Raw genomic sequence first — 26491 nt, forward strand, 5'->3', positions numbered from 1 at the left:
TTGCGTTAGGCCCTGTTCTGACCATCTCTGCAGATGTTATCTGTCATTCATGGTTATGAATATTGATGATGCAAACTATTACTGCTGGCACCCGCTCATGCTCTAACACTAAAACAGGATTTAGCTTGGAATGGTGGAATTATTTTTTTTAATCTGCACCTGACCTATCAGCTGATAGTTTTCAGGTTCTAAAGTCACTTCTTTTTAGTTGATATTTGCGGTATTTGTAGTTCTCCCATGTGTTGTCTCTCTCATCGGAGATGTTGCATGTGTTTACACAACTTGCTGTCTTCTTTATGATGATCATTTACAAAAGGTTCATGCCCCAATAACCAATTTCAGATCTCATGTTTTCCATCCGGTAAAGACACACGCATAGCCAAAGAAATTGTATTCCATGTTGGCCAAAATATAGCCACGGGACATTGTTACGTGGCTGAAAAAGGGAATGGATGGATGACTGTAGTGATAATTTGTCGACTCTTAGGAAACGTGAAAGATGCCTGTATAATTCTGTTGGAACATGGTTTGTGGAAACAAAGAAAGAGAGTGTCACATTTCATAAAAGGGGGTGGGGGGAATCGGAGGAGAAAAATGAGATTGTCACTATTATTAGGTACGTCTGTTATCCAGATCTCACTTCATTATATACCTTTATTAGCAGATGTGAGACAATTTAAAAAAACAACGTAACTTCAATACCTGACTTTGTCACCATTACTCACCTTAAGTAGTACCTCACTCGGTGAGTAGCCTATTGCTGAGATTACTCCTGCATCAAGATCCTTCTCTGTGGCCCCTGTTCAGGAAAACATCTCAGGAAGAGATTTTCCATTTGTATTTGAGGATTCCCACATGGGTATGAGGGGCTTTGTTTTCTTCTTTGGTGGTTTAAATGGGGGGGCTCGTTTCACTGTATCATACCAGAGCTTTCCGCTTAGCAGCAAACTGGGTTTCCATTTGCACCATAGGTCAGAACATGATCAGATGAGAAATGATACATTTAAAAAGAAGGCCAGGTCCTTTTTGTAAGAGCCAGACTCCTCGACAGGTTGTGGGAGCATGCGGTACCTGCGTATTGCCCAGTGGAAGCCTGGCCTGCTTCCTGTTGTCATGCCGCAGAGGTGCCCAAACATGGCTTTGGGAGCCTGATAAAAATAGCTCTTCCCAATTGACCCTGTGTTTTGAGCAGGCAGCAGGTCCTACCACCCGGCTCTGGAGAACTGGGTCAGTAATGAGGGTCATGTGTGCTTGGGTAAGTGTCCCCTGATTCGAAGGCCGTGGTGTGGTTTAAAATGACATGCTCCTGATAAGCCTTAATGGAAACCTTCATTTATGGTGCTGGGAAATACGTGCAGAGAGACCCCTGGCATCCTCCCAACCTTCCTTCAGCCCCTCACCTGGGGCTGCCTTGATTTTTCCTGACAACCCAACGGCTACTACATGGGCCTGATGGAAACGTCTTGTCTCCTCCAGCTCTTTATTTTAAGCAAAATATTCTGAAGCTATAAATAAAAGATGCAGCAAAGTGAGATGCTGCATTCAACCTGACGGTTCTTCCCTGGACTGCACAGTCTGTGTGTGTGTATCGACTGTGATTGTCCCATTTCTCCTGGACGTATGAGACAAGCCCCTCAGTTTCCTGTCTTTGTGTTCACAAAGGAATCTCTCTCCCCCCACAGGGCTCCGTGGACTGCCCCAATGTGGAGTTTGAGTACAGGGATGCCGACGGCTACGCTGCTGAATTATCAGGTAAAGAAACATGCAAAAAATGGAGGCAAGAGGTGATCTTTGCCACACAGTGGTTTTACTGAGCTATGGAATTCAGCATCCGTTGGTATAAAATCACGTGTAGAATAAGACAGGTTCAGTCGGAGATATATATTGAATAATGTCATCTTATATTTGTACAGTGCCTTTCCTTCCAAAGGGCTTTACAAGTCGTGCACAGCAGAGAGGAATTACATCACCCTTCACGGAAATGCATCCACTTCTGGGGTGGAACAAGAGCTACCTAACTGTGCTGCAGTTCGGGTTGGGAAGTGAAATAAGTAACACGGCAAACCTTAAAGCTCCTGGTGAAGGCAGTTCTAACAAAACAACTCCCAGCTGGCTGGGTTTAGTTAGCAAAGACCCAGAGCTCAGAGATGTGTTCACAAGGATTCACCTTCCGCCCCTGGGAACGGATGTTGAGCAGTGTGTCTGTGCTCGCTGTGAACGTCTGCAACTGGCTTTGACTCTGCTGCTGGTCACGGGCTGCCTCTGTTGGGTGCTCGCTGCCACTTCTGCCCTGTTCTGAGGTTCCACTGCTTAACCCAGATCTTTGGTGATTTCACTGGGTAGCGGGAAACCTCGCTGCCAGTGCAGCCTCTGCGTTGCAGTCAGGACAATGGTGAAAGACAGACAAGTGTAAGGCATAGCCCCTAGACTTGCTTAGCAGCGCTTCACCTCTCATAATCACTGAACAGAGACCGTGGTGATGCATAGATGCGCTGAACTCACTTCTAAAGTGGTGTTCACCTTCCATGTCTAAGGCAACACCTCCCCTGACCGACGTGTAAATCTCCCCAAGTTCATTGGATGTTGGATCATGTTAAAAAAAACCCTTTCGGGCTCTCTCACAGGGAAAGAGGGTTGGTATTGTCTCCTCTCACTGATGTCTGTATCAGTGGGCCAGCCAGACAGTGCCTGGGCTGCCATGAATGGTGGAGAGCATTAATCTTGTCCGGGAAAGTTCTGAGCAAGAGATGAGCACTTCAGTTACGATGGAGGCACATGTGAGTGGATCTGTGCAGCTTCCTTGTAGCCCTTACTCCTTGCATCTGGACCAGGGTTGGATCCTCTTTTGGGATAGGCCAGAGGTGAGCATACATGAACATTAATAAACCAGGTTTCCTTTCTTTCATGATGCACAGAGCCTTGAGCTCTTGCGGTCCAAGACTCATGTACCATACCAGATGTTCCCCAGGGTGGGGCCTTATGAACTCCTATCATCATTCCACGGATCCTCTTCAGCAAAGATTCCTCTCTTGCTTATATTGGATTGTAGGTCAGTGTACCCAATGCCAAATGGTCCCTTAGTGGCTAGAACGCTGAGTGATGTGACTCCTTGAGGTCATGTTTGTATGTAGCCCAGGTGATTTGGCCTTTGCCATAATATAGATTTATCATCTAGTGAAAAAAACCCTCAATCTCCGTACATGTTTGTTTGCCCGCCAAGATGTACTCACACATAACATGGCTAATTAAGACAAGCAGATAACATCAAAAAGGATCACCTAGAAAAGTTAGATGGGTGGTGGAGGTCCATGTGCAAGGCAAAATCAGAATATCTAAGCCTAGGGTTTTCCAACAGGATCCCTTCCAAATGAAGTGCAGCAGATTCTTTACATGTAGCCATGGGAGAATTTGGTTTTATCAGTAAAAGTTGATTTAATCATGCATAGAAATCGACAAAAATATATTTTAATTGGTATCTGTAATTAAGATAGGCTGAGTTTGAAAAATGCTGCCTGAGAACTTATTAGAATTTGATTTAAGAATATTTACTTTATATATTTTGCATAGGATGTTGATGCTTTGTGTTTTTAGCAGGATTCTGCTTTAACTTCTTGAATTTCAACTTCTACTGTCATTCAATAATTCTCTCACTTCCCCTCTGCTTTCCTGCCACTCTGAAAACTTAAATCAGTAAGACGAAAACCCAGATAACCATAAAAATGTTTAAAACCCAGAATTTTGCACAACTGTGAACGTTTAAATGGATAAAAATAAGCCCGTATTATCTGATTAAATTATTTTTTTTAAATCAAATTCTGCCAAACGTATTTTCATGTCAGTGGACTCTGCTTCCTGTTTTGTTCATATGATAGTTGTGAATGGCAATAGCAGGATGAAGATCAATCGCGTGATGATGAGAATTAAGGAGACTGTTCTTCATGTTTAAACCTACTGCTTCCCATCTGTCTAAAGGGCTTTGCACACATTGGCTGGTTAATCCTCCAGGCACCCCTTGGAGATGACTGAGAATCCATTTATGGCCTTATTTGCTTGATTTTGTGGGTGCTGAGAACCCTGTGATAAATGTTACAATCGCTGCTGCTTGTTTATTTTATTCATAACCTTTCTGCCAGGTGGAGTCAGCAGCAGCAAGGGCTGAGTTCAACATGTAGGAGTTCCTCTTAACATTGAGAAACAGAACCAGCTCGAGCCCACAACCAGTCATCCGCAAACATGGACCACCACCCTTGATGCCTCTAAGAGGCAGAACTTCCCCTCTTGCAAGCCCAGACTCTGTGTATGTAACAAGAGAGAACTTTTAATGAAAGGGAACCAAGTATTAGTTTGGGAAAACACCACAGCCACATTCAAATCATGTAACCTCACCGCACTGTACCGTGCCCTGGGCAGTGTTCTTTGCCTCAGTTTCCCACCTTGCAGTGGGAAAGTCCGATATCCCTTTAACGCATCACTCCCCGCTCCCTCTGCTGCAGCCAGCTCCTGGCTGGCTGTGTTTGAACTCTGGGTCTTTGCTAACCAGGGGTGTGTTCACAAGGGTTCACCTTCCGCCCCGGGAGGGGGTGTAGAGCAATGTCTCTGTGGTGTCTGTGCACGTCTGGAACTGGCTGTCTGCTCCCGCTGGTGCTTTACTCTCCCGCTGGTGCTTTACTCTGCCGCTGCTGGTCATGTGCTGCCTCTGTTGGACACTCACTGACACGTCTGCCCTGTTCTGAGCTTCCACTGCTTAACCCAGACCTTTAGTGGTTTCACTGGATAGCAGGAAACCTCACTGCCAGTGCAGCCTCTGCATTGTCTTTCCTTCCACCACTGTCCTGACAGCAGCAATTCACCGCTGGTCATCACTGAACAGAAACAGCGGCGGTCTGGCTTTGTCTACACTGGCTCTTCGTCGGCAAAACTTTTGTTGTTCGGGGTGTGGTGTTTTGTTTTGTTTTTTAAAAAGCCCACACTCCGAACCACAAAAGTTTCACCGATGAAAAGTGCCAGTGTGAACGGCGTTTTGTCAGCATGGGCACTTTCCTGCCAATAAAGCCACTGTTCCTGGGGTGGGGAAGGGGGTGGACAAACAGCAGCCGCTGATAAACAGCAGCTACACTGCGTGGCTTTTCGCGGCATGGCTGTAGCAGCACAGCTATATCGCTAAAAGCCTCGTAGTGGTAGCCACACCCGGAGTTGAGTCTAATTAGCTCTGTCTTTAAGCACTGGAGAGGGGATGTTACCCAGGGTTTTCAAAACCCAAAGCAGTGGTAACTTAACTGTTTCACTCCAGACACCGTCAGGAATAAATCAGTGGGAACACAGCAATTCTGTCTGTTGAAACTTTAATACAAGTAAGCGTTTCCTTAGCTAAAACTGCAATTTATTAGATTTAAGCACACACAGACATAAGCAATAGATTGAGGACATCCCAAGTAGTTATCTAGAATTGGAGACGGTATTAAATAGTTAATGGTGGGTATGCAATGCCTAGTCACTTCCCCACTGGGGAGTAAGGCATCAGGATAGCTTCAGAGGACTGCTCCGAAGTACTCTCCAAGAACTGGAGGAGCCCAGGGAGACAGAGTGGAAACCTCTCTGCACCGTCCCTCTGAAATGTTTACCCCTACCCCCGCTATGATGTTGCACTCCATATGTGTATGGAAATATGCTTATGAGTGTAAATATGATATAACTGGAATATGCTTTATGCAAAGGGTCTTTTGTAAGGTATCATTACAGACCTTATAATCTATTGAGTGTGGTCATCCTATTTGTATGAATGTATCATGCTTGTATCTGAAACTAAAAATACGAAGTTAACTCTGGAGTCCTATTGTAATTATGCAAAGTGTGGGCCATTAATGTGGTTTGGAAGCTTGATGGCTCCCATTGTCTAGGACAGTTGACTGTAGATGGCTCTGTTTACTCGCAAGCCTCCACTGCATACGTGCAGGCCAGTCCTGGAGGAATGGAGGGGGGCTCGCAGGACATGTGACCATGTCACTGGGTACTGGAATCCATCTTTAATCTGATGCTTTTCCATTTAGAAGGAGGGGTGGGAACCCAGAGAGAGACAAGGGTTTCCTGCCTTGTGCCAAAGCTATAAAAGGGGGTGGAACAGAACAAAGGCCTCTCAGTCATGTGGAATCCCCTGCTTTTCACCTGAGATGCCTGCTGGAACTAACAAGGGCTGTACCAGGAAAAGGATTGGGCCCAGAGTAGGAAGGAGTCTAGTCTGTAAAAGAAGCTGATTGGAACATCTCTGAGGGTGAAGTTTCATCTGTATTCAGTTTCTTAATGTATTGGGCTTAGACTTGCATGTTTTGTTTTATTTTGCTTGGTAACTTACTTTGTTCTGTCTGTTATTACTTGGAACCACTTAAATCCTACTTTTTATGCTTAAATAAAATAACTTTTGCTTATGAATTAACCCAGAGTAAGTGATTAATACCTGGGTGAGGAAACAGCTGTGCACATTTCTCATGCAGCTTTATAAAGGGTGGACAATTTGGGTTCACCATGTATAACAGGGATCTCAAACTCAAATGACCACGAGAGCCATGTGAGAACTAGTACATTGGCCCAAGGGCTGCATCACTGACACCCCTGCCCCACTGCCTGCAGCCCCGCCCCCACTCCACCCCTTTCCTGAGGCCTCGCCCCAACTCCGCACCCGTTCCAACGAGTTCCCCAAATCCCTGCCCCGCCTTTTCTCTGCCTCCTCCCTTGAGCGTGCAGCTTCCTGCTTCTCCCCCCTCCCTCCTGGAAAGTGCTAAGCACCGCCAGACAGCTGTTTGGTGGCGGGAAGTGCCTGGAGGTAGGCAGAGGAGTTGGGAGGTGGTGCACTGGGGATTGACGGGGCGGCAGGTGAGGGGAGCTTGGCAGCTGCAGGAAATAGCGGTGGGGGGGGAGGTGCGGGGAGCTTGGTGGGCAGTAGCAAATAACTCCGTGGGCCGCATGTTTGAGACCCTGCTGTATAAGCTTTATACAGAGTAAAATGGCTTTATCTGGGGTTCGGATCTCATTGGGAGCTGGGTGCTGGAAACAGGAGCACTTTCTTAAACTGTTTTCAGCTAATTTTGTAGCTTTGGGGGCGTGGGTCGGTGTTGCAGCAGGCTTGCGTGTCTGGTTCAACAAGGCAGGGTTCTGGAGGCCCAGACTGGCAGAGAAAACGGGCTCAGAGGTAGTCTCAGCACATCAGGTCAGAGTCCCAAGGTGGGTCTTAGTGACCAAATCCGTCACATCTGCCTGCTCAGAAAGATCTCATCAAGGTCATTTCCTACTGATCCGTTGGCCTGTTGACCAGAAAGATGCTGAGGACAGTGATTGCGATCTATACTGTGAAACTCATCAGCTCACTTCCATCAACTTTTGACTCCAGTCAGCTTGGGCTGAAAAGTAAAAGGCTTCCTGTTCTGTTCCTAGTCCCCCCTCTTGTTGGGTGTCTGAGCCGAACCTAAGCTCCGAGCTGCATGCTGTGCCCTTATGACTAGAACAGGCTGACTCCTAGTGTGTCGGTGTTTCGTGTCAGTGTTTCTCTCAGTGGCTTTATCGCACCCGCGTTCCAAACTCCAAGCAGAACTGGCAGGGCGCTCAGAATAATCCTCAGGGCGGCTGGTAACAAGCAGCAGGAGAGTTGAGCTGTTTGGTGTTTGTTTTTCCAGGGCAGGAATTACTTTACGGTGAGAGTTACTCAGCTGTTGTTCCCCTTCGTTGCTGCATGGTGCCCCGCTCTGTGGTCAGGATAAGCGGGGGGAGAGGGAGTTAAGCACAGGTCGGGCCCTGTGTTCTTACAAGTGGAATGACTCAGGCTGTTTCTGCTGTGTAATTGTCAGAGGGTCTTGAGCATACTCCTGCCAGCAAACTACAAAGGGGTCACTATTTTTAGCTCTGGGCTTCTAAGCAAAGGATCTGCTGCTGCAGATGGAGTTGCTGTACATTTTGTCAGTGCGGTGTTCTTCCACCGCTGGAGAGAGGAGAGCGACGTTGTCCTGCCTGTCCTTCGTGCGATCCCAAACCCACATTTAAATGAGCACCAATTACTTGACATTCCTGGAGTTTTCACCCTTATCTCGTGAATATCAGGAATCAGGGCCATCTCGATTCTTCCTGAGTGATGTTAAGCCTCTCAAGCGCTTGCGGAACCAAAATGGCTTTTGGAGCCCATGAAACGTCATTCTGCGGCATTGCAACTTGATGATTTAGTGCGAAAGTGATAGTAGGTTGGAATGTGCCGGTGAAACATCAGAGTTTGTCCCGTAGGACAAAGTCTGTAAAAGAGTTGCCTTCGCTCTTGTAGCGTCATAAATTATAGATAGAAGTACCCACCTCCTGCAGTTCGTATTGGGTTTTCCTGTAGAAGGAGACTGTTGGGTCACATTTGACACCAAATACAGGTTGGGCATTGTGGGACGCCTCTTGGAGGCCATTCATGGCGATATAACCAAGCGCAGTGTCTACGCTGACGTTGCATTGATCTAACTGTGTCGCAAAACGCTCCATGCCTCTCGTCGAGGTGGTTTGATTTTGTCGGTGTGGCAGAGAGTTAAATCAGCGGGAGGAGCGTTGTCGTATGTCACTCTCCACTGTTTTGTTCACGAATGCTGACTGTGTGGTGTAGACAAGGCCTGAATGACTTGGTTTTAATGTACACGGCAAGTTCCTTGAAGCAGGGATTGTCTCTGCCTCTAAGGGTGTCCAGCCAAGCAGAACCGGGGTCTGTAGGGCTTTCAGTGACGAACACTTCCACCCTGGCAGCCAAGGCATAGCTGCGATCCATGCCCTATAAACCATAGGGGAATAGGCAACACAAGACGTGCCTCTTACAGAATACCCAATGACAGCATCCCCTTGACCTCTGATTGCTCCAGGCGCATTATTTAGGCACAGAGGGAGTTCCAGGAAGCTGTCCCTGCAGTCTGGCGGTACTGGCTTGGTGCTACAATGGACCTCATTCTTGTTCTCTGCTTTGGACTTTGGCTCTAACTCCTGGCTTTACTTCTCGTCACTGGTTCAACTCTGTGTCTAACCCCTAGCTTGGCTTCTGATGCCTGCTCCAGCCACTAAGCCTGACTGCTTGTCCTGCCCGATTGCCCACATTCCAGTCGTTACACTCTGTTTCACTACCTTGCACAGCTGGGATTCTGATCCTCATTCTTGTTGGAAGATAAATCATAATTATTTGTATCTGTCCCCAGATTTTTGTGGCTCCTTTCGCTACAAAACTTCACGACAATAGAAAGAACTTCAAAAATAATCCTGAGGAGACATTCCCCGCAGTGCCAGCAACTCCCATGGGCTCGGGCCAGAGAACCTGAGGGTGCAATTGACTAGAAATGGTGAAATGCAAAAAAGTAAACAAGTGGCATAAATAGTGTTGTCAATTAGATTTTAAAATGCCGTTCTAGCAAACGACAGTGATGCTGGTTCACACATTCAGTGGGTCTTCGCTTATGTGTATTATATTATTTTTTTAGCTTAGCAGTAATTATGGATCCCCCCCCCCCACAGTTTAATAGTGTGACATTAAAGTGAACAAAGTATATTCCAGGCTCAGTCAGAGCAACCTAAACCCACCCACCATGTCTCATCCTCACCCTGGCTGCATTTTTTTCATTTACACTGTGAGCATGATTTTTAAACTTGGGCACCTAAGTGAGAGAGGAAGGAAGCACGTGTAATTAAGGAACTGGCCTGAGAATCGGGAGATCTGGAGTCCGTTCCTGGTTCTTCCACAGACTGTGTCTCCTTGGGGGAAGGCACATTTCTGTCCTTCCATTTCCCATCTGTAAAATGGGGATAATACTTCCTTACCCACAGGGGTGTAGTTAAGGTACATTAATTAAATTCTTGTGAGGAACTTGGTGGTGGTAGAAAAGCCTATTAATAATAATTAATACCTTGCTCTTGTATAGCAGTTTTCATCCATGGCGCTCAAAGTGCTTTATAGAGGAGGTCAGGATCATTATCTACATGTTACAGATGGGGAAACTGAGGCTCAGAGTGGGGATGTGACATGCGTAAGGTCACCCACAGGCCAGGAGCAGAGCTTGGAATAGAATCTAGGGTCTCCTGAGTCTCAGTCCAGTGCTTTCCACTAGGCCACGCTGCCCTAATCTAGTTAATTTAGGCGTCCAATTCCCATGTGTTTGCTCAAATGAGTCGATCGACCCCAAAGTGTCCTTTTGAGAACTCAGGCACTGGAACTGGTAAGTGGAGGGCTCTGTCTCTAATTGCTAAGCCCTGCTTTCAAGCCTTTTTTGTGTGTGTGTGTGTGTCTTCCCCAATAGAACTGTACAGCTACACAGAGGAGCCGGAGTTCACCATCAACAGAAAGTGCTTCGAAGAGGATTTTCAAACTCAAGGTATCCCAGTCCGGACTATTGCATCTCATGTGGCGAGACGGGTCCCAACCCTGCAAACCTGGCTCATGAGGAGCCCTTACCTGGGTGAACGGACCTCAGCGGGACTGCCCAGATGGGAGAGGTGCTTCTCATGCCAATTCAGTTTTGCAAGGCTGGATCCGTATATTGCACCTTTAACTCAGGGTTTGAGGTGGGGTTGTGAGAATTGGGCCTATAAAATTACTTTCTCTGTGAGCCCAGCTGGAAAGAGTCAGCGGAAGTTCATCAGATGTCACAATAACTAAGGCTATGTTTTAGTCATGGGTATTTTTAGTAAAAGTCATGGACAGGTCACGGGCAGTAAACAAAACTTCACGGCCCGTGACCTGTCCATGATTTGTACTATCTACCCAAACTAATCCTTGGGCCGGGGGCCCGCAGGTGCTCTATTGGGGAGGAGTGGCCTGGGACCCCCACTGGTGCGGGGGGAGTGGCCTGGGACCCCCACTGGTGCTCGGGGGGGAAGTGTGGGCAGCCGCTGCCCGGGACCCTGGCTGCCTCCGCGTGTCCCTGCAGCTCCTAGAGGGAGGCCAAGGCCAGTGGGGGGCTCCATGCACAGCTCCCGCCAAGCTCCCGTTCCACAGCTCCCATCGGCTGGGAGCCGTACCCAATGGGAGCTGCAGGGGCAGTGCCTGCAAGCAGAGACCCTTCACCTAGGTCAGGAGTTGCAGGGTCATGCTGGCTGCTTCCAGGGCACCTCTCCTCCCCCAAGGTAAGCGCTGCACCCCAACCCCCAGCCCTGAGCCCCCCCCCATCCTCCCGACACACCCAAACTGCTGCAGCTGGCCCAGGGGCTGCCAGAGTGTTCAGGTGGCCCCTTAGCCAGCCGCGTTGGCTGCTGCAAAAGTCACGGAAAGTTCCCGAATCCGTGCCTGGCGTGACAGACGCACAGCCTTAACAATAACCTATCACAACAACTGTGGGTGGCGGCAGGAGCGCCGGAACGGGGGCGGGAGTGGGCAAGGGGCCATGGCTATCCACTTTTCGCCATGGGCCCTGCCCTTCTTTTCCCCCCCAAGGCCCCACCCGGGGAAGAGCAGCCCATGGAGCTGTGGGGAGCTGCAGGCCCTCACCTGCCTGGGGCGGGGAACCCCAGAGCAGCCCCTGAGCCCCCCGCCCAGGGCAGGTGGAGTGTCAGCAGCTCCCCAGCCGGCTGTTACCTCGGCCCAGCTCCGGCTTTCAGAGGGGCGGTAGTGTGTCAAAGGAGGCGTGAGCTGTGTGCGGTCAGTCCTGAGTGACGGGTTCGTGCAGAACAGCCGTGCACACCTGGGAGGCAGGGATAAAGGCGAGAGCCGAAACCCCACCACCTGGGGGCTCTCTTCTCCCTCCCCCCCCAATTGCTCACTGGGGCGCGGCTCCAGCTGTCGGCCCTGGGTGGCTGTGAAAGTGATATCGACAAATCACCCCTAAACGACTCCAGACACACACAGGGGCCCGATCAAATAAGCTGGAGAACGGCTGCACTAAAGATTGCCAGGTGCTCAGGTACTGTGGTGACGGGGGGATATAAATACGGAAGGTTGCAACAGAGCGGACTAAACAAAGAGAAGCGTGTGCTGCTCTTGTCCATGACGAGTGTCCCAGCATCTTTGCCTCTGCAGAAGATCCCAGCACCTCTAAGGATCCCCCTGTTCTTCAGACATGAATTCTCACCGCTCCCCCACCGACGTGGGTCCATATCATCCTTGTTTTTCACCGCTCCGCCGCCAACGTGGGTCTGTATCATCCTCGTTTCGCAGAGCGGGGGAACCGAAGCACAGAGCTAACCAGCGAATTGCCCACAGTTACGCAATGAGTTGGGGGCAGTTGGGAACAGAAGCCTGACGTGCATTACTAGCGCTTCCCTACTGGCTGGTGACTGAGCGCCTGCTAATGCTTGAAACCCCAGAACCGCTGCTGCCTGCGGAAGGCTTGTCTGGGGGGTTTTCGTTGAGATGAAGCTGACAGGTTCTGTGACATAAACGTGTGCTTTGCAGCTGGCGTTCCTGCAGCCTTGGGTTCCCTACACGATGGGGGAAGGGAAGGATCACGAGAGCGATGGCTGACTCAGCCTGCTGGGCTATTTCCCAGTGTCCCATGAGTTGGCTGTGTCCAACAGGAACAACTTGTAGGGTGGCCGTTGCCGCATCCCTAGAACATTGGACATGCCGGTACTTCTGGGACAGGCGTGGGCCTGCCCCTGCTGGCATGACCACACACACACACACACACACACACACACACTGTGCATGAGGTGGCGCTGCCCAGAGGAAGCCATTTTGAAGAGTGCCGTTCCGTCAGTACAATCACCCACACACGGTGCATGCGAGGTCATGCCTGCTGGGAGGTGCAGTGGCATACCCTTCAAAATGGTGTCCCCTGTCCGTGATACTGAACTCTGGTTTAGTCTCTGTACTGGATGGGGGACAAAAGTGTACTGTCTGACTTAAAACCAGATGAGTGGCCTTCCTGACAATGTCCTCCATCTGAAGGAGGGTGCTGGGACTGGCTCCAGTGCCCAGAAAAGTCCGTGTGCGTCTCCAGCATGCCAGTGATACTGGCCACTATTCCACTTGGTTTCCTTCCACCTGCTTCAACACCCATCCCTGTAGTATCTGAGAGAGGCTGGAACGGGCTCCGTGAAGGGACCAGCCCACTGGGGGCCCAAGATCCTGGCTCATCGTCCTCTCGTTTCCAGTGCAGGGCAAGAGATGGCCGGAGCTGGACCTAGCGCAGCAGAAGGCCTATGTGATGCGGTTGCTGGATGGGCTGGAGGTGGTCAACAGGAACAAGAGACTGAAAGCAGCACGAGCTGTCCTTTATTTGGCACAAGGTAACTGCCTGGGCCCAGCAGACGGCGCCGCGCCAGGTGGCCTGTGCACTGTGGGTTTACTCGGAAAGGTTGGTGGTTCCTAAGGCGAGGAGGAATTGTTTTCTCCCCCCGGACGGGTCGACTCTCAAAGCCCTGTATTGTCTAAACGCTTAGTTCTCGTCAAGTTGGGGTGTAAATCTGCCTGGTGCTTGCCTGCCACGCGCTGTGTCCATGTGGATCCGGCTACTGGATGCTAAAAGGTCCTACATGTGCTTTGATCTGTCCCGCATTGAGATGGGAGTGGATCAAAGCACACTAGGAAACTGGGAGTTCATGACAGCAAGGGCCAAGCGGACACTTCGTGTGCGGCAGGCTAACGCGCGGTAGATTTCACCCCTGCTGGATGCAAATGGCATCTTCATTTACACTGGCCATTGCGGCACTTCTGCATTGCCTGTCACCGTGGTAGGTTAGTGCTGGCCGAAGGCTGTTGTGCATCCAGATGCAGGGCTAATGTTAAGAAATGACTCTCTTAGGAGACTGACTGGTTCATGGGCTTGGGAATAGAAACTGAAGACTTTAATCTCTAGATCTGGATACTGCCAGGTACTCGGCACCTAGGTTCTGCAGCAATGGGGCATTAGAAACGCCTAGTGTGGAGGTTGCTGGAATAAATCCAGCCCAGGTTGGAAGGGACTAAGTTACATCTGCAGGTTGCTTGAAAAGAGTCCCACAGGAGACTCTTTATGATCATGATTTACAGCAGGGTCCCTCATTGCCCAGCTGGGTGGGTCCTCGCTAAGCATCTTCCTTTCCCCCACACTTGGCTTCTCTCTCTCCCATTCCTTCCTGTGTTTCCTTCTGTTCTTCCTCCTCCGTTTTCATGTTGTGCAGGTCAGCCAGGAGGTAACTGGATATTGTCAGCCTGATCTTCGGCACCAAGAGACCCTCACTTTCTGAGTTGATTTCTCTTCCCCTCCCCCCAAATCGTGACCTACCTTAGACCAAATGGAAACTGGAAGTGTTTGCCCTGTTGAGGGAGGTTTCTTTAACTGGGCGTTGGCTTTTCCTGCAGACAGATGTATTGTTGTGCAGTTATTTAAAATCAGCCATCTGGTGAAGGTGGACAGTGTGGGGTGAGGGGTTGGTTCTCAGTGCAGTTCCTGGTGGATTGTCGTCAATCAGAAAGGCCGTCACCACGTTAGGCACCATTAGAGATACAGAATTTAAGCTCGGAAGGGACCAGATCATGTAGTCTGACCTCTCCCATTGTACAGGGCACCAGTACCAGCCAGCACCCTGGCTCCAACTCAACAAGTGAAGCGCAAACCAAAGTATTACAGCCCTCTGGAGACTAAATTAGAGTGTGCCACAAGTGGTGAGCAGGAGGGACCGAGGTACACTGGTGCCCAAGGCCCTGCAATGGCAGGGAATTGATTTCATGAGTCAGACCCAGATGATTCTGGCAAGCAACCCGCACCCGCTGCTGCAGAGAGAGACAAACACCCCTACCCCGAAGGCCAGTCTCACTTGGGGGGGAAATTCCCTCCCGACCCCGCATGTGGTGATCAGTTAGACCCTGAGCATGTTGGCTCCAGAATTGGAGAGAAACCAGTGGTGGAATGGGGACTGAGCCCAAACTCTCCTCTCACTCCGATAAGTGGTCCCTCCATATCAGGATGGGGGAAGCCTGCACGGTTGCTGCACCTGTTTGCCGTATTCCAGTCCTGCCTGCCTGGTAACTTTCACCAGCACTAACTTTACCTTACTTCACACAATTTGCTCCATCGGCCTCTCTGTTCCCCCAGGTGTATTTGGCGAGTGTGACATGGAAGCAGAGGTCCTGCATTGGTCTCGGCACAATAACTTCCTGTTGTACCAGATGGGGACTTTCTCAGCCTTCCTGGAGCTGCTGAACATGGAGATAGAGTGAGAGGGTTTAGCGTTGTCTGATCCGCTCTAGTCTTCGTAACGCATTCGTCCGCGGGATGTCCCTCTTTGGTTTCGGCTATTTGCTAATGACCATAACTGGAGTTTTGGTGGGGAGGCGGGGTGGAACAAAGGTGGTCTAATCACCAGAGCAATTCTTTCTGTGTGTGAGAGAGAGGTTTTAGTGTAGAAAGGACAATTTAGGGGTGGTTGTGGAATCTCCGTCATTGGAGGGTTTTAAGAACAAGTTAGACAAACGCCTCTCAGGGATGGTCTAGTTATCACGTAGTTCCGCCTTGAGAGCAGGGGACTGGACTAGATGACCTCTCAAGATCACTTCTAGTCCTACACTTCTGTGATTCTGTGGCTATTCATAGTGTAAATGGGCCCTAGATGTGGCCTTGTCTGGTCTGAGTGGTGGAGTCTCTCTCCATCCTGAGCAGCCACTGACTGACTGGAGATTTGTCCACGAACTCCTGTCCTCCTCTTTCTTCACTGCAGGAACAGCCAGGCTTGCAGCAGTGCCCTGAGGAAACCAGCCATCTCCTTAGCGGATAGCACGGAGCTCAGGTAACCTGTCCTTTCATCCCGTGTCCTCCATTCTAGAGCCTGTCCTCCCGCCCTGGGGCGGGACGTGAGATGAGAAAGAGCTATCAGGTCTGCGGGCACACCTAGCCCATCTGTCCACTGCCTTGGCCAAGGCGCCAGGGAAATCACCAGGCGGCTTCTTTAGGCTTCAGAGCTCTTCAGGCTAAGTTCAGCGAGGGTGTCTGTGGCCCCGTGGCAGCTGCCCTGTAGAGAGAGGCAAGTGGCTTCAGCTGTCTGGGCCAGTGGAGTCTGGCATTGCTACTGCAGCGGCATGTTCAGCTCCTGGGAGGAAAGGGATGAAACCTTCAGTCGTCTTATGGCCCCTACTCCCTCTCTGGGCTTGGAGGGGCATTGATGGACTCCCCAGGAGACTGTAGCAAGCCCTTTGCTGTGGGGAAGGTTGCCTGAATATGTTGTGTCTGAAGGAATAGGTGGGGAGACATGATCAAACTGAGGGGGGTCAGGAACAGGGGGGTAAACCCATCATCCAAGGGAGAAGCAGTATCTCAGCTGAGAAAATGCTGTATATTTTAGTTGTCCTTTCTGTCCCCTTGCTGGCCCCGTGGGATCGTTCCGGGGCGTCACCCTAAGGCGGCAGGTCCCACAAGCATCCGTCAGTTGCACCCCGAGTAGTTGCAGTGCAGTGGGATGGAAGGTCCAGCTTTTGAGACCTGCAGCTTCTGGCTCGGGGGGAGGGAGGGCAGACTGTGGAACAGTCTGGATTGTGATGTAGGGGCTGCCTGCTCGACTGCTGCCTGGCTAGATGGGCAGAGCGAAGGTCACTGGCTTGTTCCAGGAAAACCCCAGGCTTTCTCCCCTCCTCCTGGACCTGCCTTAGTAGTGGAAGGGATAGGATGGGAGTCTGGGATTCCCCCCCAAATCCTACAGGAGGGGTGACCTGTAGAGGAAATGCACCGTGGGTGGCCATGCAACCTGCCTGTTGTGACACCTTCTCTCCAGGGTGCTGCTGAGTGTCATGTACCTGTTGGTGGAGAACTTCCGTGTGGAGGCGGAGGCTGACCCACCTGAGTGGAAGAGCTCCCGGGAGACCTTCAGGACAGAGCTGAGTGAGTGGCTGCCGCCCTCCGAAGCGCAGTTTTTCTCTCATGCACAACCATGTCTGGGGGGTGGGGGGGTGCAGCCTGCTCCGCCGTCCCTTGCTCTGAAGGCCTCGGAGCAATAGCTGTAAAACCAGAGGGAACAAACCACCAGCAAATGTAGTGGGATCCCCCTTATTCCACCAGCCCAAGGTCAAACCAAGTTTGGGCTAAGACTGTGGAGACTCTAGTGGTGGGTAGGGGGGATTGTTGGGGGTTAGTTGCTGTCGGCACGTCGGCGAATAGAGTCCGTGACAGAACCTGCACGACGTGCTAATAAAGTCGCTCCAGTGGCAAGAGCGTGGGGGACGGGGGAGCTTCTCTTTATTCCAAGCTTGTTTGGTTTCGGTCCCCTCTCTCGCAGGTTTTCCTGTGCACAGCGAAGAACCGTTTGCTCTGTTGCTCTTCACCATGGTGGCCAAGTTCTGCAGTGGGCACGCACCCCACTTCCCCATGAAGAAGGTCCTGCTCCTGCTGTGGAAGGTGCTTCTGGTGAGTTCGATCTTTTTGCTTTCCAAGAAACTCCTGAATTGGGGAGGGACTTGTATATTGGGGGGCTGCCACCTGGGCTCCTTTTGCTAATTAATTCAGCCTTGTAGATGTCCCAGCATCAAAGTCTCATTGTCACTTAAAATGCATTTAATGCTAGATTGAAAAAGGCACTAGACAAGATACAAGAGAAAGCAACTTGCACTGCTCCGAGGGGATCTCCTGGTTTGAGTTACTTTCACCACCAGCTTTTGTAACACAGAAACTTCTGAGCGAGAAGAATCTGTGTTTGCCTAGCACGCCACAGCCCCATGAGCAACAGGCTGCATTGGCAGTTTTTAAAGTATAAAGCTGTCTGGAGTCACTGGATGAAGGGATGCACCGGATGTGACATTTGGAGCTTAGCGAAGCATTTGTCATAGCGTCTCAGGAAATCTTACTTGAAAAATTCAGTTTGGCTTGGGGACAATTTGAAATGCAAACTGGTTGGAGAATCAGACATGCAAGATTTTTTGAGAGAGTTAAATATGGGCTGGAGAAGATTGTAGGAGTGGGGTACCGCAGGGATTTGTGTTAGGTCCAGGCTCATTAAATATCATCCATAAATATCTGGAAGAGGGAGTAAGTGACGTGTTACCCAAAAGGATATGGAAATTCTGGGGAGGCTGGAGGCAACACAGCATCTAGAAATCTGGATGAGAAATAACAGCATGAAATTGAATGTCAAAAAAGATATACTGGCACTAGAAAAGGTTCAGAGAAGAGCAACTAAAATGATTAGGGGTTTGGAACGGGTCCCACATGAGGAGAGATTAAAGAGGCTAGGACTTTTCAGCTTGGAAAAGAGGAGACTAAGGGGGGATATGATAGAGGTACACCTCTACCTTGATATAACGTGACTGGATATAACACGAATTTGGATATAACGCGGTAAAGCAGAGCTCCTGGAGGAAGGGCTGCGCGCTCCGGTGGAGTTTGCTATAAAAGCAAGTTCATTATAACGCGGTTTCACTTACATAAGATTTTTTGGGTCCTGAGGGCAGCATTATATTGAGGTAGAGGTGCATATAAAATCATGAGTGATGTGGAGAAAGTGGATAAGGAAAAGTTATTTACTTATTCCCATAATACAAGAACTAGGGATCACCAAATGAAATTAATGGGCAGCAGGTTTAAAACAAATAAAAGGAAGTTCTTCTTCACGCAGCGCACAGTCAACCTGTGGAACTCGTTACCTGAGGAGGTTGTGAAGGCTGGGACTGTAACAGTGTTTAAAAGAGAACTGGATAAATTCATGGTGGTTAAGTCCATAAATGGCTACTAGCCAGGGTGGGTAAGGAATGGTGTCCCTAGCCTCTGTTTGTCAGAGGTTGGAGATGGATGGCAGGAGAGAGATCACTTGATCATTGCCTGTTAGGTTCACACCCTCTGGGGCACCTGGCATTGGCCACTGTTAGTAGACAGATACTGGGCTGGACGGACCTTTGGTCTGACCCGGTACGGCCGTTCTTATGTATGTTCTTATAATGTGAAAAAAGGTCCGTGGGAAAGTAATTTGGAAACACCCATAATTAAATGAGAGGAAAAAGCCTATGAAGCAGAAATGCTCATATTTGATTCTCTAGGCCCAGAAAGGACCGTTAAGATCAGCCAGTCTGGGCTGTATAACACTGGCCAGAGAGTTTCCTCCAGCAGTGTTGGAAGATCACTGGGGATGATGATGGATTTGCAGCTTGATAGGGAAATGAAAAAGGCCCTGCTGCGAGCTCTGGCCTTGGAGCCAGGAGGAAATAGTCCTCATCTTGCATGGCTGCACCTAGATGATCTTCCTAGGAGAGAGAAGCTCTAGTCACGACAGTTAAGGGTGGGCACAAGCCTCCAGGTATTTGCGGGGTGCAAACCCCAAAGAGAGAAGAGAATTATTGAGGGTAGCCCAAGAGGAGCTGATGCTACGTCTAGGCTGCGAGCTGGGGGTGTGATTCCCCTGTGTTTGCGCACACGCTGGAGGTAGGCGTCCTTACGCCAGGGCAGGTGTAAATAACAGTGTAGCTGCGCTAGTGTGGGAAGCGGCCTCAGAGGCCAGACTGAGCTGTGCTGAGAACATCCCTGCTGGTTTCTGGGGGAGTGTGAGGAACAGCTCATTTTTCCTTCTTTCTCTTCTACGCCTGATCTGCCGGCCCGCAGTTCACCCTGGGGGGATTTGAGGCCCTCCAGGCCATGAAAACGAAGAAGCGGGAGGAGCTGGGCCTGCCACCTCTCCCGGAGGACAGCATCCAAGTCATGCGCCGCATGCGGGCTGCATCCCCTCCCACCTACACCATCGAACTCCTGGACCAGCAGTCGTCGAAACGCGGGCACCGGAGCAGGCGGGTAAGAGCTAGCGAGGCCGCTTTGGGAGGCAGTGCGTGGCGTGGCGTTCTTCCATAAGGGAACTTCCGTCCGACAGGAGAGGCTGCTTTCAGTAGCGCCCTTCTCTTTGCTCGGTTCCCAGCGGGGTGGGGGTGTTTGCTAGTCATGTCCTGGAGATGGCATGTTTGATTTCCTATTAAGAAAAGGAGAGCACATCCCAGACGTCTGATCCCCAGCTACGAGGAGCGAAGCACGACGTACTGAACTACTGACTGCAAACCGGGGCTCTCCTCCAGTTCAGCTGATGCATTATGCTCAGCGGTTCCAAAGTTTGCAGGAAAATAATTGGATTCAAAGAGGGCAGGATACCTTCCCGCGCTTCCTCTGGGGCGGGCAGCAAATCCAACAGCTAGGGGCTCCATTTTGAAGGTTACTTCGTCTAGGCTGAGATGCCAAATAAAGAGACGAGGCCAAATGATGGACTTCCTCTCTCAAGAGAAACTTCAGTATTCAGCCCATGCAGCTTCCTGACCCCTAGGAAAGTGGAGCCTGAGGTTTTGTAAAATCCTTCCTCCTCCCCACTGATTTCTCCTCTGTTTCCACGTGTGATAGCCCCTGGTGAAGCAAGACAGCCTGGACATCTATAATGAGAGGGACCCTTTCAAGAATGATGAGGCAGGAGTGGATGAAGAGGAAAATGATGACGTAGACAGCGGGATTGAAGGGGAGCTGGACCTGATAGAGCGGGATGCGATCATCCAGGCTGGGCCAGCTCAGCGCCCACCCATTGAGCGGGTGTCCTTCCCCAAGGGGCTTCCATGGGCACCCAAAGTCAGGTATAGCCATCTCATTTTATTGCCACCCGCCCCTGCCGCAACTCCCCTTATGTTGCAATGAGTCATGGGTGGAATGCTTGCCTAAAAAGACGTCACTGTTTTCCCTACGTGGCCTGTCTCATACCACCTTTGGCTGGGATCTCCCAAGACTTTACAAGCCAAGTAAGATCAAATCAGGTCCATAGTGAGATGGGAGGCCGGCCACCATGGAAATCCCAGGTTTTGCAGGAAGTTGGGTTGGTTCTTCTGTAGTACTCTATGTCCTTCTTATGGATCAGGGATGAAGGTCAGCGTTACTAGCCAGTATTGATAGTCCAGAGCTGAGTACTTCCCTGGTTGTGGCTTTAGGGAACTAGTCTTGAGAGCTGTTCAATTAAATCAGCTCTCGCCAGTTACGTAGTGAGTCTTTTACCTGCCTGGATGGTGAGCGTCCTCCAGTGGCTTCACTCTGATCTGGGAGCTCGGAGAACCTCCACTGTAGGTCTGGGGTGGGTAGGGAGACTAGATGTCCCAATTTTATAGGGACACTCCCAATTTTGGAGTCTTTTTTTTTACATAGGTTTCTATTATCCCCCACCCCCGTCCCTATTTTTCACACTTGCTGTCTGGTCACCTTAGAGGTGGGGGACATGCCTCTTTCTAGAGCTCAGACGGGTAGCCGTGTTAATCTGTGTCAACTAAAACAACGAGAGTCCTTGTGGCACCTTAGAGACTAACAAATTTATTTGAGCATAAGCTTTTGTGGGCTAGAACCCGCTTCATCAGATGCATGGAGTAGAAAATAACAGTAGCAGGTATACATACGTAGTAGATAAAAGATGGGAGTTGCCTTACCAAGTGGTGGCTCAGACTAACGAGACAATTCAATTAACAGTAGGATACCAAGGGAGGAAAAATCACTTTTGTAGTGGTAATAAGGGTGGCCCATATCAAACAGTTGACAAGAAGGTGTGAGTAACAGTAAGGGGAACTTGGCTTTGAGGAAATGAGTTTCTGTAAAGATACTGGTGCTGATACTGATCCATGAGTTGTGTTATGCTTCGTGGCTGAGATCCTGGCCCCACTGAAGTCACCGTGAGATTGACCATTGACTTCGGTAGAGGCAGGATTTGACCTGGACTTCAAAACGCAGGAGGTCACGTACTTCTCTAGGTTGGGAGCAGTGCAAGGGTTAAAGTTGATCAGCTGGGACAGATGAAGCTGCAGCCAGTCCTGTTCACTGCACTGCTTGTTACAATGGGCAAGACCCTGTTTCCCATGGAGCTCTGATGTCTCTGTCTCTGCAGTGCTGCGGGGCCCCTTGGTTATACTCTGACCCTGCAAGTTACGGGACTTTTATTTAGTTGGCTGCAAATTCCCTATAGAATATGGAATGCAGCTGGGTTCGTTTTGCCTCTCTCAGCTTCATCTGGTCATACAAATTTTCCTGATGGCGTTAAGGTACCAGTTCTAGGGAAGGACGCACAAGGTGGAACAGCACCAACTTGCTCGCCGACACCTGTAGTGCTCTGGAAGGCCAGTGGGGTGGACTGCAGATGGCCCCGATGACTGCAGGAAGCAGAGCGGTTGAATAAGAAGGGGCTAGTTTTACAGAATCGCTCTCTCAACTATACCCACGTATTAAATGACTCTAGAGGTTTGGAATAAGTCCAGCTCATCTTGTTTCTATTGCTCCTGACGGCTAGTTGGCTGGAGCAGTGCAGCTGTTTGCCAGGTGGCAGTAACGCCTCCACTAAGCGATACTGCAGGGTTGGATGTTACATGCTGGGGGGCTGGTGTTTCGCTTCCAAGCAAACGTGATACTGATAGGACGTGTGTGTTTCTCCCCTCTCTCCCTGGTTGTTTCTCCTGCCGCTCTATCAGACAGAAGGACATTGAGCATTTCCTGGAGGCAAGTAGGAACAAATTCATTGGATTCACCCTCGGACAGTGAGTATTGGGCATCTGAGAGAATAGAGTTGATTTGGCTTTTGCCAGCAAGCAGTCTGTCCCCTGCTCTGCTATCATTGCAATGTTCGTTGGCTGCTGGGAGGTGCTAGCCCTCGGCTTTCGGGAGGCAGCTGGCATGCTGAATGCTTAGGAGGCTGCGTGGCCATTCTCAGTCTGTATCAGGGCCACGTTGCAATGTAAGACCATGTTCTAATGGACAGTGCTCGCTCCAAAGAGCTTATGGTCTAATGAAAAACAGAGCCAGTCTGGAGAACCAGACGCTTCATGCATGCCAAGCGGTCAGGGTGATAGCTGGCCCGGGTCGTCTTATTCCACAGATCTGATGGTTTGCATTATAAATTTGCCTTTTGATGAGAGGGGGAGGAGAGTCAGGAGGTGGGAGCATAGGGAGCGGGAGGGGCAGTGGGAGTTGTGGCTGGTGCAGATTCCTTAGTCCAGAAAAATACCTGCGTACGTTGTGGCATCAGCGTGGGAAGAGGCTGGAAGCTGCTGGTGTGGCCGCAGAAGGTCTGCCAGGAAAGAGGCCACCTTGCGAACTCCCGCAGCTGATACTGGCTGCGTTCACTGTGTGGCGATGAAGGCGGCTGGAGCTCAGGCTGGTCCAGGGTGAAAGTGGGACTGGGGAGGCGGGAGGGAGCTGACAAGTCCTGCACTGATCCCTGGTGTTGCTGGGAGCTAGTTTTATCTTGCAGGCCGTGGATGGCCTGGGAGACCTTCAGAGAGCAACCAGACACTGCATGGAGGGATGTTTGGTGGTTCAGTGAGCGCTCTTCTCTCTGGGTCAGGAATGAACCTGTGCCCTTTGGAGCAGAGCTGGAAAGCGCTGGCTGCCGACCTTCCCTTTCTGAGTAGCTGTGGTCGCAGGGCAGAGTATCAGAGTTCAGGATTTCACCTTGTGCCTTTTGTCGCATGTCCTAGGAGCATCAGCCCCTTCGGCAGTGTGGAGAAGGAGGGAAAAGGGGTGGGTGTTCGTGGCATTTAGACATTGAGTTCCTGGGACATCTGGGTTTCGTTCATCTGATAGCAAACTGCCTGTCTTACTTCTGGTCTAAATCCGAAAGGGAAAGTGTCCATTCCAGATCTCCATTTCGGGCTTGTATCGATCTTCTTTCTTCCACTCCCGCAGGGACACGGATACCTTAGTAGGGTTGCCCCGGCCCATCCATGAAAGCGTGAAGACTCTAAAGCAGGTAATGCAGTGGCTCTGTGCCTTAAACATCTACAGTTGTTCTGGTCTGTGGGACCTTGATATAGGGGATGGCTTGTCTGATGTCTTGAATTGCTAGAATGCCACTGGCTCTTACACCCGGCAGCACTGAGATGCAGCTACCTCTGGGGTGGGAAATCTTTGGCCAGGATCACCAATGCAAAAGAGAAGGTCCGTGCACACGCAGAGTAGGTGGGAAGTCTGGCTTAGCGTCTCGTGCATGCAAACTTTGCAGCTATATCTACCTGCCTTGGGAGGCTGACAGACTGAGTCAACCCTGTGGGAGGTATTTGAACTTGATTGCACTAGGGAGTTTAAGTATTCTCACCTTGGACCGCTAACCCATCCTGTGTGGCTAGAATTGCTTCCCCAGTAGAGTTCACATTACTCCTGAACCCACCCCCGCGCCCTGTACTTATACCCCCGTTCAAGCACCCCTGGAAAAAAAACAGGGGTTGCTCAGCACTCGCTAGCTGCAGCTGTTTAGGTGGGGCCACCAGATCAGCTGTTTGGCAGCTGGCAGGAGGTGCTTGCGGGAGGGGAGAGAGCAGCAAGTGGTGGGTGGGCAGGAGACCTTGGGGAGGGGTGGAGCATGGGCGGGTAGAGGTGTAGTGTGGGTGGGGCCTTGGGAGAGGGGGTAGAGCATGGGGGAAGCGGGGGAGTGGAGGCAGAGCATGGTAAGAAGTGGTGGGGTGGGGCCTTAGGGTGGAACAGGGTTGCAGCACTCACCGGGAAAAATAAGTTAGCGCCTGTGCCCCAGTCCATATTGCTGGCTGAAGACCAGATACAAGAAACTAAAGAGAAGGATACTCTCCCCACCCACCCCTTTTTCAATCGGCCCTCTGAGTCTGTTAACAGTCTGTACCTGACTGGGGCCTCTGGCTGCTCTTGCAATATAAATAAGTGATGAAGTCAGAGGCTGTACCATTTGCAGTCATTAAATCTGCCCTGGAATCTTTTCCAAGCATTAGGGTCGTTAACCCTGGTGTTGGCCAAACTAAGCTCGCCCTGCAGTTGCATTTGGATGGTGCAGCAGACTTTGTCTCTATTCCTTCACCGATGTTGTGGTGCACTGTTAAGCCCTTGCTGGGATGTGCTCCAGAGGATGCTGCATTTCAGTACTAGTTGAAGTGATTTCTGCATGGGTAGTTTGTAAAGCACATCACAGCCAGAGGAGTATCCCATGTGGGGATGAATTCTCACACCTCTGTGAAGATCTTTTCTGGTGGGATCTGTAAATCTCACCCTACTCTATCTGAACAGGAGAGGGAGATCAGCCCGTTTTTCATTGCCCAGCGTGTTCCTTCCCTTTCAGTCCTGGTGTTACTCTGCCTCTCTGGTTTGTTTCTCCAGCACAAGTATGTCTCTATCTCAGATGTTCAGATCAAAAATGAAGAGGAGCTGGAGAAGTGTCCCATGTCACTGGTAAGGAACCAGTACCCTGCATAGCTGGACTGTGTGTCTGAAGGAGCAGCGTCGAAGGAGTGTGTCATTGTAGAGAGTTACCATGGCATGCCGATTGTTCTGTGTATGTCCACGGAGGGCTTCAGTGGAGATACCCACGTAGAATGGAAATAGGTTGAGTATAGAAAGTGGCACCTTGCTCTCCATTTGCTGGGACCCGGCGAGCTGCGTCTAAGTTACATGTAACAGAACAGAGCAACCTCTTTCTGAAACAGGTACCAGCGTTGATACACAGGTACAGACTGCAAGGACTACAGGTCCCAAAATGCATTGCTCCACCTTGAGCTGAGTGGGTGGATCGTACAGCGTGGAGCATTGCATGCTGGTACTTGTAGTCATTGGAGGCTACATGTTTGCTTTAAAGATAACAACTGTGTCATCAAATGCCATAGGTTTGCTTTGAATCTTAGGACATGCATTGGCCTCCTCTTTCCTAAGGCAGCAGCATTCTTGGGCTTGGATCCAGGTTGTACTTGTCCCAGCAGCAGTGCTGAAAAGCCAGGCAGCGTCCTGATACAGATGTGGTGCTGCTCCACCTCGAGCTGGGGTGGGGGTAGGGGGATGTCTCTGACATACCTCAGTGATTGAGTGACAGCTCTGTTTTTTCCTTCCGTATCTGTCTGCCTGCCAGGGGGAGGAGGAAGTTCAGGAGACCCCCTGTGAGATGCTTTATCGGGCAATGTTATACAACCTCCCCCAGTATATGGTAAGTCTGTATTTTTCGAGAGCTTACCGCTGGTGCTGGACTGAACACCTGGAGACTCAGATCATTAGTGCAGGCTTCCTTCTGACTATGGTTCAGCCCTGACATGGTGGAGCGATCTGCAGGGATAAGAGGGAGTTCAGCTTCATTAGCCCACCCAACCCTTGTTCTCTCTGCTGAGACTATCACAGGATAACAAGCCTTGTGGGTGGGGGGAGGCAGTAGATGTGGTAGATCTTAACTTTAGAAAGGCTTTTGATGCTGTCTCGCATGATCTTCTCATAAACAAACTAGGGAAATACAGCCTAGATGGAGCTTCTATAAGGTGGGTGCAGAACTGGTTGGAAAATCGTGCCCAGAGAGTAATTATCAGTGGTTCACAGTCAAGCTAGAAGGGCATATTGAGCGGGGTCTCACAGAGGTAGGGTGACCAGACAGCAAATGTGAAAAATCAGGACAGGGGGTGGGGGATAATAGGAGCCTATATAAGAAAAAGACACAAAAATTGGGACCGTCCCTGTAAAATCGGGACATCTGGTCACCCTGTGCAGGGGTCAGTTCTGGGTGCGGTTCTGTTTAATATCTTCTTCAGTGATTTAGATAATGGCAGACAGAGTACACTTATAATGTTTGCTGGCAATATGAAGCTGGGAGGGGTTGCAAGGGTATCATAAGCATAATTCCC

The 26491-nt window shown here is 50.3% G+C and overlaps 1 protein-coding gene across 5 annotated transcripts in view; it reads left to right on the plus strand.

Moving 5' to 3' along the window:
* The window catches only part of STRIP2 (striatin interacting protein 2), a 107247-nt gene that overhangs the window by 5919 nt on the left and 74837 nt on the right, over positions 1-26491 (plus strand). For 4 of the 5 annotated variants that reach the window (XR_012655461.1, XM_032780933.2, XM_032780934.2 and 1 more), the window contains exons 2-14: positions 1683-1752; positions 10290-10364; positions 13081-13215; positions 15003-15123; positions 15625-15693; positions 16672-16778; positions 17173-17300; positions 19482-19667; positions 20259-20482; positions 22346-22411; positions 23559-23622; positions 24993-25064; positions 25735-25809. Coding sequence is in view for 4 of the 5 variants with exons in the window: in XM_032780933.2 (XP_032636824.1) it covers positions 1683-1752; positions 10290-10364; positions 13081-13215; positions 15003-15123; positions 15625-15693; positions 16672-16778; positions 17173-17300; positions 19482-19667; positions 20259-20482; positions 22346-22411; positions 23559-23622; positions 24993-25064; positions 25735-25809 (1392 nt within the window). In the remaining variant the exon portion in view is untranslated. The remainder of the gene's footprint in view (positions 1-1682; positions 1753-10289; positions 10365-13080; positions 13216-15002; positions 15124-15624; positions 15694-16671; positions 16779-17172; positions 17301-19481; positions 19668-20258; positions 20483-22345; positions 22412-23558; positions 23623-24992; positions 25065-25734; positions 25810-26491) is intronic. The other variant, XM_075063568.1, reaches the window with a different exon arrangement.

The sequence above is a fragment of the Chelonoidis abingdonii genome, chromosome 1, assembly GCF_003597395.2.
Source record: "Chelonoidis abingdonii isolate Lonesome George chromosome 1, CheloAbing_2.0, whole genome shotgun sequence".
NCBI classification, from domain to species: domain Eukaryota; kingdom Metazoa; phylum Chordata; order Testudines; family Testudinidae; genus Chelonoidis; species Chelonoidis abingdonii.